At 35.5% G+C, this 12,856-nt stretch overlaps 2 protein-coding genes across 2 annotated transcripts; both read right to left on the bottom strand.

The window, feature by feature from the left end:
* Positions 1-117: 117 nt before the first annotated feature.
* On the bottom strand, positions 118-2,071 carry zgc:193505 (uncharacterized protein LOC559113 homolog). The gene is given in 4 exon segments (XM_058794995.1): positions 118-480; positions 595-834; positions 1,625-1,729; positions 1,732-2,071. Coding segments are annotated over 4 exon segments (435 nt in total). The 5' UTR covers positions 1,772-2,071; the 3' UTR covers positions 118-430.
* A 917-nt stretch (positions 2,072-2,988) lies between these two features.
* Positions 2,989-11,991, bottom strand: sncga (synuclein, gamma a). Its single transcript, XM_058794996.1, has 5 exons — positions 11,728-11,991; positions 5,582-5,623; positions 5,333-5,460; positions 4,498-4,554; positions 2,989-3,899 (listed from the first exon to the last, which is right to left on the bottom strand). Exons 1-4 carry the CDS (start codon positions 11,846-11,848, stop codon positions 4,498-4,500), a joined length of 348 nt encoding a protein of 115 aa, XP_058650979.1. The 5' UTR covers positions 11,849-11,991; the 3' UTR covers positions 2,989-3,899.
* Positions 11,992-12,856: the final 865 nt, after the last annotated feature.

The following is a 12,856-nucleotide window of genomic DNA, read 5'->3' as shown; positions in this document are numbered from 1 at the left end:
TTACTGTGTTGTTTGTATTTGTACTTTTGAAATATTTTAAAATATTTTAATGATTTTAAAAAACAATAAGATTGTACTGCTGTAAGTGGATAAAGCAAGACCTTTTTCATTCAGTAATAACTTTTTTTATTTAGCTTTATTCACTCAGTGTATTCAATCACACAGTTTTGAAAACAAAAGCATGCTAAATAAACTTATTTAAACAATACCTAATACGATTGTAATAGGCAAATATAATAATTAATACTAAAAATAATTTTTTAGTAGTTTGCACATAAGATATTAAAGAGACATATGTTTAAAACTATTTACATAAGTAACAAATGAATATCTTTTAATATTGTTTTAGTCCATGACATTTGGTGCTGATGTAAGAGGGGTCTCCAGCTGAAGAACTCGGCCAATGAGATTTGTCCTAGTTGTCAGAACATCATTTCTCACAGAACTCATTAGCAAGGTCATCCAGTGCATTGTTGAAACCTAATCAAACACGAAATATGAATGAATTATTATTATATTGTGCATGGTGGATTTACATTATTGCTAGACCCATCAGGTTTTGGCTTTTTGTGTGTGTGTTTGTTTATTACTCACTGCTGTCTGCACCACTGTTGTCTGCTGCATTGCTGCCTTCAGCACCAAAGGCTCCTCCGCCGCTGTTTTCCCCTGGTCCCTCTGCTTTAAGGAGGCCACCAAATAGTCCTCCTGACTTTTCCTTTGGTTTCTTGTCCTTCTCCCCGCTACTTGGGAAAAGACCTCCCATGCCACCGGTCTTATCAGTTTCCTGCTTCTTTCCAGTAAATGCTTCCTTCACTTTTCTTTTAGCTGCAGAAGCTAGGAAAATTTGAACAGCAACATTATAGAAAGGTAACGCATGGCAGTCTACTTTCACACACTACAGCTCCTCTTTCCCATCAGATTTGACCCAAAATAATGTTTCTTAGATGTCTAAAAATAAAAAGACTCTTGGATGGCGTTACTGGCACTTTTCTAACTCCATCCCTTATAAGGAGTGGCATGACTACTGGACTGACTGCATTTTTTTAAAAATATTTCATCTAGCACTTTCATAGAGAACAAACAGCAGCAGGACTAAAACAAGTACAAACTTAAAAGCAGTTAAAACATTTTTTTTACCATTTTGAAGGGGATGGAAACAACTTGCCCAGTCCAGATTTTATGGAATAATTGATGTAAAGTAAATGTTAATAATTTAATTCAGTTAAATGAGTCATGGTATCATTACATTATTATGGTAACTATTACATATTTAGTTAGGAGGTTCTGAAAATAAAAAGATTAGAAATAAATTATAAGTAGTTGTCTTCTGTCTTTTTTTTTTTAACTATAGCTTTAAAGTTATAATTGTTAGTATACTTTATCCAATATTTTTAGGTAAAGTACATAATAAGCTACTAAATATGTTTTTAATCTCAATAAAAATCTCATCTATATTTTTGTGCCCTAAAAATTAATATACAGTTTAGAAATAGCTTATAGGTTTGATTATAATTGATTTATTATACTTAATTACTGGCTGGCTAAATGAGGACACAGAGTGTCTCAGCATAAAAAGTACAAAAACAAAAAGTTTCTTTAAGCTTCTCACACATTAGAGACTCACCTGCTTTGTCCACAGCCTGGTCGACAAATGACTCTGCTGCTTTATTACCCAAAACTCCTGAAAGGAAAGACATGTTTGTAGAGTCCTCGGTTGTTGATGTTTGCAAGAGCGTGTGAATGTGTCTGTGTTTTGAGACAGAAGATACATGCGGTTTTATTAGGCTGGTGCTCCATCAAAGTACGTCAGAGATGTGCGTGTCTATTGGCTACTTCAGCCTGGGTAGAGTAGAAAGATGTCAACAGAGAGAACAGCAAGCTTGCTAGACTGGTTTACCTGGTTGCCTGTATCATCATCAGTCAGGATTTCAGCATAACTCATAATTTGTTAAATAAGAGCATATAGTTATTTTATTTTATTTTGTTGTTTAGGTTAAGTTGAGAGTTTGAGGGTATACAGGGTTAATAGTCCTTTTGATTCTTGTAGTAATTTTGATTCTTTTCCTATTTTATTTTATTTTATTTTATTTTTTCATTTAGGGGAAGGTGAGAGTCCTTTTGATTCTTGCCCTAATTTTTATTATTTTATTGTTTTGTTTTGTTCAGGAGAAGTCGAGAGTTTCAGGGATATGCAGGGTTTTGATCCTTGTCCAAATTTTACGGACATTTCTAACATTTTATTTTATTGTATTTTTAAAACGTATTTATTTTATTTTTTATTTTTATCATTTAGGGGAAGCTGAGACAGTTTGGGGTATACAGGGTTGATAGTCCTTTTGTTTCTTGTTTTGTTTTGGGGAAGTTGAGAGTTTTAGGGATATATGCAGGGTTTTGATTTTGTTATGGACATTTCTAACATAAGTTGCATTGTTTATGTTTTGGTGTAAATGACTTTCCTCTGAGCAAGAGGGAAATGATGGGCTGATAGACTTCTCCGCCTCCTCCCATTGCTGGAATGTGGAAAAAGCTGAATGACTGTCATTACAAACACGAATTTCACAGACCATGAAAACTTCATAAACATTGACATCTTCCAGAGGTGCTCTGGGAGGTACAATTCAGTGGTATTGTAATGGCCAATTCAGATTTCAGGTTTTGTTGACGAGCTGCATATTTAATTGGATGTGCATGCGGGTGTGCCGGGAAGAGCAGGAGGGGTGTTCTGATCTCAAGGGTGTGTGTCATGATGCTTTCAATGTTCTTAAATTAGTTTTCATAGTTTCACTGAATATTTAAAGGGAGTGCTTGCCCTGCCTCTTTCGTATAGGATGTACTCTGTTATTGACGTAAACACAACCATATTTAGTACACAAATACTTCGCAATGTTACTTACCTGCTACTTTATACTTCACATATTGTGCAAATGAATCTTGTTAGCTTTCTTAGCAATATTCTGTTCTAAAAATAAGGATAAAAATGAGGACGGATTTATTTTTCACAAAACTGAATTTATTACAGATGGTATATTTAAAAAATGTGCTGTTTTCAGACTTCATGACATGGGGAACAATGAGTCAAGTACATGAATAGGATCGGTTAAAGTGTGGTCGTGAGGCAGCATGCATGGTCAACAAACAAATCATGTAACCAAGCAACTGCTCTGACATCATTCGCAGATTTTGTGAGTTGCTTATAAAGGCTGCTATAGCATACTACATATAAGAGCATTACTAAAACCCCATCACTCTATAACCACACTTTAAGATAATACTGAAACCGATTTACCCAGCCATCTTCATGCTTTAAAAACATCAGTTGCCCTCTTTTTTTTTTGGATTTGCCTATCTGTGATTCTGTCTTTTTCTGCTCCTTGTTTCAAATACTGTCTCAAATACTACACTGACTATGTGTTTGGACTGCAATGTTTTAAAACTTTTCTCGCACTGGTTGTGTGAGAATCATCTAGCTGACCTCATTGCATTGGGTGGAGGAAAACTGGTTTTAGGGCAGGTAAGAAAGACAGACGTTGCCTATATAAAAATGTCCAAAGCACATGCATGTAATATTTGCACAAATTTGATGGCACGCACTGCACCGTATATGTGAATATTGCATAGCTAAATAATAGTGTTGTTACATGAGCTTTTTTTTTCTTGTGAATAGGATAGGTTTACTTGAAGAAAAGTGGTAAATTGAGGTAAGTAGAGGTCGTTTGTGAGGACAAAGCAAGCGAGAGACGTGGGTGTCTTTTGTTTTGTTTTTTGTGAAGTTGGATATTATTTAGCATCCATCAGAGGTTTAGTATGATAATATTTAGCCATGGCCCACAGCAGCTAATGAACTCTCTCTTCTTAAGCAAGAAGCAGAGCATCACAGGGGTGTTCAGTGCGCCATCACTCTGAAAACGAAACAGAAGGACAGTTATGTTGTTTCGATGCACATACTGTGCACATGATTCTTCAGAATTTGTCAAATATAATTTTTGTAACAACTGGGAAACTTGGTACACATGAAAGACTGAGGTATGAAAGACTGTTTTGAAGCACATGTGCTGTGTTGTATTGGGCTGTAGACATAAAATCTATCTGGTAAGACCGTAAACTACAAAATGTACTAAATGTCACAGGACACTGAGATCTAACTGTCAAATGACTGCCCTGAATAAGTTCAGTAAAGATCATTAAATAACGATTGAATTTTCTTCAGTGTTTAAAGAAAGTTGCCAATAAATGATTTGATTTAAAAAGCTGTGCATTTTCAGTAATAATCACATGTACTGAGTCAGACATCTCTTACTAGTACTTAATCTGCATAAATGTACTTGTGAAGAAAAATTGTGAACTACTTTCAGAGGCCTACTATAACTTAAATTGTTACCCGACGTTAAATAGTCTAATACATTCCTTGAAAACAAGTGTCATTTTACACTACTTTGCGATTTTATTATTTTTCGTTATTTTGAAAGGTTTTGCTGTAAATCCCATCTACTCTCTCACCTACTGTGCAGCGTCTGTAGGCTGCTCTCCAACTCCCTCCTGCTTCGACATCTCCCCCTGCAGGCAGAAACACATCAACACATCTCAGATATCGCTGCTTATCATGTTTTCACCTCTTCAAGTATTTACGCAACAGAAAAAAACACTACTGTAATTTTTAAATGATGAAATACATCTGTTTTGTTGTTATTGCTCTCTGGAAGGTTTCAGACTCATGTTCATGAGTTATTTTGTTGCTACACATCGACTGATAATGGTCGCATGGTTATGGCTTGTTTCTTCATGAGATTTTAAATGAATAAAAACTATTTTGGAACTCGAAATAAAGGAACTGGGATGAGTTTTAAAAATGCAGAGCAATATTTAGAAAGCAGAAATGAGTTATTTATGAATAACATCACTCTTGCTGAGCAGCGAGTCAAGTGCAGAGAAGACATTTTAACTGCAGGGCTCCTTAGTTGCTCCTAAACTGAGTGTGAAAATATGGAAATAGATCTTGATAATTTGATGCATTGAAATGTAGAGATTTTAGTCTGTAATGGTAATGGCTTTGAGGTAAATGCGATCATTCAGCATGCTTTTATTGAGTTTCTAAAAGCACCTCCGTGTTCTCCAGCTCATCCTGTCCATGTTTGGGTAAGAAAGAAAAGCATGGGCATCATATAAAATAGACCAATTTTATGACTGGGGTTGTACTGAAATAGGCTATATGACCAAATAATAATACTGTGCACCTAAAGACACCAATGCACCTGCCTTAAATGTTTAGAATTTTACATATACTTTTTAAAAACATTTTTCCAGTTAATTGACCTCATGTAAATTGAATCCTTACCGGTTTGACAAGGCCAGTGGATGCAACCACACTCTCCAGCCCCTCCACTGTCTTTTCTGACACCTGATTGGCTCCAGTCACGGCGGTATCGCTCACAAGATTCGCCTGCTCAGTCGTTTTCTGGGCAACTAGGACAGATGAAAATGTATCCTTATATTTTGATTTGAGACTTTCCGTAGATTAGGGTATTTATGAAAATGATATATTGAGTGTTGTTTAGTTAAGACCTGTTTCTGTTCATTCTTTTACCTGTGTTTACACTTGTCACAACACCTTCCTTTGTCTTTGCTCCTGTCAGAAAAATAAAAAGAGAATTTTATTGTGAAGTAATGTAGCTCAAATTATAATTCACCCAAAAAAAAAAAAAATCTGTTAACGTTTATTACCCTAATGTCATTCCAGACCTGTATGACTTTTACTGTGGAACACAAAAGAAGACTTTTTCCCCCATACAGTGAAAGTCTTTGCGTCCAAAACAACATGTACAATACTGCCATTTCTTCAAAATTATCATCTTTTGTGTTCTACAGATGGAAGCAATTTAGTTTTGGAATGAACAAATTATGTTAATAATGAAAGAATCTTAGGTGAAATGTCCCTTTAAGCTCACAGACATACATCCTGTGAACAAATGCCTTTTCCACAAACATTCACACAACAGCAATAAATTATTCATCATTTATTGATTCTCTTTAATTCCTCTTTTTTTATCTTTTAAATGTTCCTTTCTAAAATAGTCTACCGCTTATATACACTCAGAAAGTCCAGTTTTGTGGACATTCACACAGAGATCAGTCATTATTCAGGTGGCGACAGAGGATTTGACCAACGGTTTTACAAAAATCATTTCAGGTATAAGAAGTGTTTCAACATTGCATCAACTACTAATGAACACATTAATTTTTATTTGAATGATCACTCAGTAGGTTATTTAACCATGTATTATTGAAAGGTTTTTGTCTTTCAAACTCATTAAAATGCACAAATTCTCGTTATTTCTTATTTGCAGACATTCTCAAACTTTGTCATCTGAACCTCTTTCACCTAATATATTTACTTTAAAGGGGTGGTCAATCAGCAATTCTGTAAAAGACAACATATCCCTTTGCATTGAACTTTGAGCATCGTATCTTTGCAGATGTTGTTTATGCTCAAACAGCAACACTGCACACTGACTAAAGTTAAAAAAGTGAAATCACAATCAATGACCTGAAGGAGAGGATGGAGTGGATGCCGATCTGACCATATCCTTCCTTTTGATATTAATTATTTTATTTATATTTTTTGTTTGACTATTAATCAAGTTATGGATCAGTATTTCACCTCCTAGATTATTGGATGATTCACTTAAGTTAGTGGTGCCATCTATAATAATAATTATAGATAGAAGTTTTTGGTCTTTCATTAGAGCAGTGCGGCAAGAGTGAAATGTGTAACCTTATGCTTTACATGCCGAGATCTATTCCTTCCCTAAAGGTCACAGAGCCATGTCAGGAGGTCAGGATGACCTCCCATCTACGTGAGCAACAGTATCTGAGACTTACGTGTGTGTTTAAGAGATATTAAAGAATCCTGCTTTATTCTGTACTTCTACTCTCTAAGATGATGACTGCATAGAGTGTGTGGAACGAACCATACTGATAAATGTCTAGCTAGGGCTAGGCAGCCTTGAAGTTCTTATAAGTGCTCTGTGTATATGTGTGTGTGCTGGTCGCTCTCGCTCTCGCTCTCTCTCTCTCTCTGTCTTAGAAGACTGTCTCTGCCAGCTCCCACCGTCCTGATCAAGAATAGGTGTCTGGAAGACACCTATCTTGTATGATCCCTGATCGCTGACGTCTTCCCAATCAGTTGGAGATATGCTTGAAGCTTTTACGTCCATATGTGGAAACTGTCTAAGTTTATCTAGTTTTTAGAACCAATCAGAATGTTGCTGACCTATGTATTGGCGCAATTAGCATCCTCTGCTAGAGTATAATTATTGGTTTCTGTAAGATGTAAAGCAGAGCAGCCTACGAACTCCATCGCGAGTGTTGAAGCTGACTTCTGCCTGAAACTGCAAACTATGTTCTTCAGTAAATTTGTCTTTAATTTATCGCATCTTTGACTCCTGGTCTTTGTTCATCATACCTGGTCCTTGGGTTTTAACTGTAAATTCCCCAACAGACGCCTTTAAGTACCCCTGGGATTTTAAAATAAATATTTTAATAAGTAAGTATCACATTTGCATGTTCACGGTTCTCTGACATTGGTTAATGGTCATATGGCGCACAGGTTTTTATGATTTAATAAAAAATAAGTTTTGCCTTTCATTAAACTCACAAACTCCCTGCAGTTCCTTTACGAACCCCAGTTTGGGAAACCTTGATGTAATATAATGTTTAATGCACTTCATGTTGTTAATTACAGTGAAAAAAATATATTTTCTCACTCTTTGTATTTGTACATCATTATGGTACAAGATTATCCTGTTTAAATCAATGAGATAAACAAGTTAGGTAAAAAAGTAATCTAAAAGTAATCTGATTATATTACCTAAAATGTGTAATGTAATGGATTACGTTACTGACTACAATTTTTGTCATGTAATTTGGAATCAATAACGGATTACAATTTGTAAGTAATCTACCCATCTCTGCTTGTAACTAATTTCATCCTATTTTTAGACAGATGTCTGATCCTCGATTGATGCTTTCAGCGCTGGCTCCTGTTCTGTTCTGGGATCCATACACTTAGTCTCCTCTGGCAGTGCAGCCAAAGATCCAGCTTTCTCCAGTACCCAGGAGACTCTACAAAATCATGGCAAGTAAAAAATGCTTCTGATCCACAGTCAGTGTACAGGCTGTTGATTGGCATCACTAAGTGCTATTAAGCATTACAGATCGAGAAACATCCTTTCTACTGAGACGCTTCCTGCATGTTAACAGTGGAAAATCCCACTTCGGCCTCTAAAGGGCCCTGGCATCTCCAGTTCTGAATACGCGTTGCACGAATGGCCCGTAGAACAAGCATGAGCTCTGTTTTTTCCCAGAACCTTTGAGCCCACAGCAATGTGTCTGTGAAAGTCGCTCCTCCTTCCCAACATGCGCACGCACAGCACAACAAATACACCCCTCAAGAGAGACGTGACATTGTCCTTGTTGTTCTGGACAAAGAGCTGATTTATTATCAAGACATGCACATTCTTCAGGGCTTAGCCTCTGCTTGCAACACAAACGCAAACCTGAAATCTTATATTATTTATGTTATAATCAATAAAGATTGAGAATATTGCCGCCACCTGACCACTGCTGCAATATGATGTCACTTCCACAGCATCTCGGATTACGTGACGAAGCATAAAACGTCTCTACTGCTGCAGCTTGCTGCTATGATTAAGAGGAGGAGACTGCGATACACCAAATATAGTTGAGCATAATTATAGAGGAAGATATTAGATATTATTAAGATATTATTTCTTAAGATGACACAGCACTTTTTCAGATAATAATGCTAATATATAATGATGATAATGTTAGCAGGATCTATATTTAAAAGTACTGATACAGGGCAAAATTTAATCTTCATTTGTATTCTATACATTAGAATCCCATTTTGTCCAATCCCAAAGCTTTCATTTCTGATCCATATGAGACGTAATGGAATTAAGTCTTCAAAATAATTAAGCTGGACTGTGCTCACACAGTAATAATGTAACAGAAATTAAAGTGACAGGCTTATGTGAGCTCAGCCTGGTCTACAGTAGGGCTCCAAACATTTGAGACCACTAGTAAAAATTCTTCTTGACTTTCATTTTTTTTTTATTTTATATCTACTATAATTTTAGTTATATTTTTGTTTCTTGTGCATTATCATAATAATTTGAGTGAAAATTAACATGTATTTAACTTTTTTCCAGAGTATGGCTTGTCACTCTTTTGCTACATTGACAGCAGCACTCGAGCATCATGAGCTTCTCAAGTTTGTGTTAAACCTGATGATCATGTTCTCCAGCATGATTTGAGATGATACAAAGAGTATCTTAAACTTCAATGGAAGCTCATCTGACTGTCTGTACATGATTAATGTCGCAAATCTACTTACAGCAGTGCAAAATCTCAAATATTTTTTATTCATTCAACATTGTTAGCTAAAACTAAAACAATAAAAAATTCATTACTTGAAATAAAATAAACATTAACTGAAATAAAATATTTTAATAATAAATAAAATGTATAATAACTAAAACTAAAAACTATAAAAGTATATTATCAAAAACTGCAATAATATGTCAATGATCCTAAAGCAACACTGCCACTACATAAAACTCAATGAAACGAAATAGACAAAAACTGAAAGCTATATATAAAATCTAAAAACCATACAGTAAATAAACTATATAATCAAATATAAATTATACTAAAATAACGCTGACAATAAATAATATAATTAAAGATAGGTTTGAGAATCAATCTATATTATTGAGATGCATATGTAGGCATATAAATGATCTCTACTGTATATAACAGATGTGTATACAGTAGTTGAGTCTCGAGGGTGCAGGGTGTGTATGTGTTGGCAATTTGTCACAGTTCAGTGGAAAGTGACCTCGCTTTTCTTTGAGAGGCTTAAGATTTCTCTGATTAAAGTAGATCGTCTGTGTGGTGCAGAAGAAAGCTTTTACCTCCAGTTGCAACACACACACACACACACACACACACACACACACATGTCTGGTTTGCTATCCTTCTGGGGACTCTCCATACTGTACAGACCGTATATTCTATTGCCCTACACCTAAACCTACATTACAGGAAACTTTCTGCATTTTTAGATTTTAAAAATCTTTTTTTTTTTTTTAATTCCTCATTCTGTGTGATTTATAAGCTTGTTTACCCGTGGGGACCTCAATTTAGGTCCCCACCGTGACATGAGTCCACATGAGTCTGTGTGTATTCAGGTTTAAGTCCTCACCCAAATAGAAAAACAGGTACACACACACACACACACTCCATCCTGGCGCATACACTCTTCCTTCTCCTCCTCCAAAGCTCCTTGTAATAGCAAGCACATTGTTCTTTCCATTCTCTGATGTGGAGGACAGGCTATGGTCTTAAAAAAACTGAAAGCATACAGTGACAGGCTCCTATGACTGGTGTGTACACACTGAGAGCCATTGCAATCATCAAAGATTGTGTACTGACCCGGGAAGACCCTGGTCTCTGTGGACCGGGATGTGAAGTGGACCGGAAGGGAATGGGATTACAGTACAGTGTGCTCCTGTCGGCATAGTAGCACAACCAGGAAAATACACATAATGCTTGTGCCTATGTAGTCATGTACGAGATGCAGTGGTTTACAGTAACACCTTACTGTGCTTTAAAATGTTACCCATATTGCATGTCAGTATAATTGGCCCTAACAGTTATTTTAATGTAAAAACAATAAGATGTTCAGCATATTTAAGTATACTTATGTAATCAGACTGCAATATCATCATCATCATCAAGAGACAGTATGTTAAAATTCTTTACAAATTCTTTTAACACGCAAAATAAATGGAGTTCAGTTAGGCTCTTCTCTTCATAATGTATCTGCCACTCAGCTCATCGACTGATTGCATCCTGAAGTTATAGAAAACACAAAGTGCTTCCTTTCTTCTTCTTATCCTGTCTTTCTTTATCTCTGTCTATCTCCCTCCTCATTCCCCACCCATTCCTGACAGTAGAAATGTGGATAAAGCTACTGCTCAGAGTAAACAAGCATGGTACTAGCAACCATGTTGTTGTCTAGCAGTGTTGTCTAACAGCTGAATCTAGGCAAATGAATTTGTGATCTAATAAGAGACTACAGGCAGGTAGATAATGCTGGTTTTTCTTTTGTTCACTTATTTGTAGTCACGAAGCACAACAGTCACATGTAATAATGGGCTCATGCCCCACATTTATCTTCATTGCCCTGGATTTCATTTTCAGGACTCTTATCACCAGTGGCTAATAATTCAGTTGTCTAATACTGAAAGTTATATATATATATATATATATATATATTTTTTTTTTTTTTTTTTTAATTGTAAGCAAAAATGTATCATAAAAAAAGGAAGCCCAACAACTTCCTGACAGGTTTATTTCTTGAATATATTTGGTTAAGATATGTATGAATTGATTAAAATGCATTTTTGTATTAGATTATTTAATATAGATTTAAATTATGTCTATGCTTTTGTAATTTTACAATTTGTAATTTGCATTGTTTTTAAATATGAAAATGGAACACCATACCATTTTAAAAAGCTTTATATATCCACCACACTTTACTGAAGAAAACAAGAAATAAATATATTAAAAATATATTTTTAGATAGTACAAAAAGTACTTTAATTCTCTCACTTTTCTCTCCTCAGTTGAATTTGTACATACCTACATACATGACCCCTTCTTTGGTTTTGGCAGCTGCCTCCTCCACCCCGGCCTTAGTTTTCTCGGCAGCAGCCACCACTCCCTCCTTAGCCATGGAGAATCCTTTCTTCAGTGCATCCATACTGGAGCTCAGAGCTGTATGTCCTTTAACTGGAAGTGGCTCTCGTCTTATAACCGGTGGATGGAGCTGTGTGTGCTCTGACTGCCGGTGTGGTAAGTGTGTTTGCCAGAGTGTGTGTGCAGCTCCTTTGAGAGTGGGATGGGCACTCAGTGCTCAGACAGATTGGGACACCCTTAACAAGAGGAGTAGTCAAGCGGATGGGGAGAAGAAGGCACGAAGAGAGAGAGAGAGAGATGGGGCTATAATAACAAGTGGGTGAGAGGAATGATGAGAAATGGATTCCACAAGAAGAAAGCTTTTTCAGTTTGGCCTGTTTTCTCCAGCCACCCATAATAAATGAGATTCACATACTGGAAGATTAAATTGTTAATGCTCAAATCCAGCATCAGCGCACAGCTTCATAAAACTATTAAACGATCTCTTCCCTTAATCCTGCCATAGCATATGCATGCAAGCCATAACACACACTTATATGCTAGCCAAAACCAGTGTTATAAACCGTCTACATCCCAACCTGTTTTACTTTATATACTATTATACTATTTATGTATTAATATTTTGAATTATCTTTTATTTTTTGGTTTTCATTTTTAATTTTAGTTCATTTTTATTAGTTTTTTTTTTTTAATTCTGTACAGTTTTAGTAAGTTTAATAATTCAACTTTTAATTATAACTTCAAATTTTAACTAGGTGTCAAAAAACTGTCCAAAAATTCTAATTTTCATTTAAGCTTGTTTATTTAGGCTATATTTTTTAGTTTATTTTAGCTTTAGCTTTTTTAGTTTATTTCAGGTTTTAACACTGATTCCTAGTCTATTTTAAGTCATTATAATTACATTTTATTTAATTTAACATTAATATGTGGCTAGATTATATGTTTAAATATGCATATCAAACTGCGCAGGCTGCACTGACTTCCGCATCAGTGGCAACAGTCCTCAGCCTCATAGAGCCTGTCATATTCATAAAATAATAATTTCAGTCTGACATGAGTGTATAAATATATG

The sequence above is a fragment of the Onychostoma macrolepis genome, chromosome 13 (genome assembly GCF_012432095.1).
Source record: "Onychostoma macrolepis isolate SWU-2019 chromosome 13, ASM1243209v1, whole genome shotgun sequence".
Classification (NCBI taxonomy): Eukaryota; Metazoa; Chordata; class Actinopteri; order Cypriniformes; family Cyprinidae; genus Onychostoma; species Onychostoma macrolepis.
The sequence above is the reverse complement of the archived record's forward strand: the minus strand, read 5'-3'. Positions and strand labels throughout refer to the sequence as shown.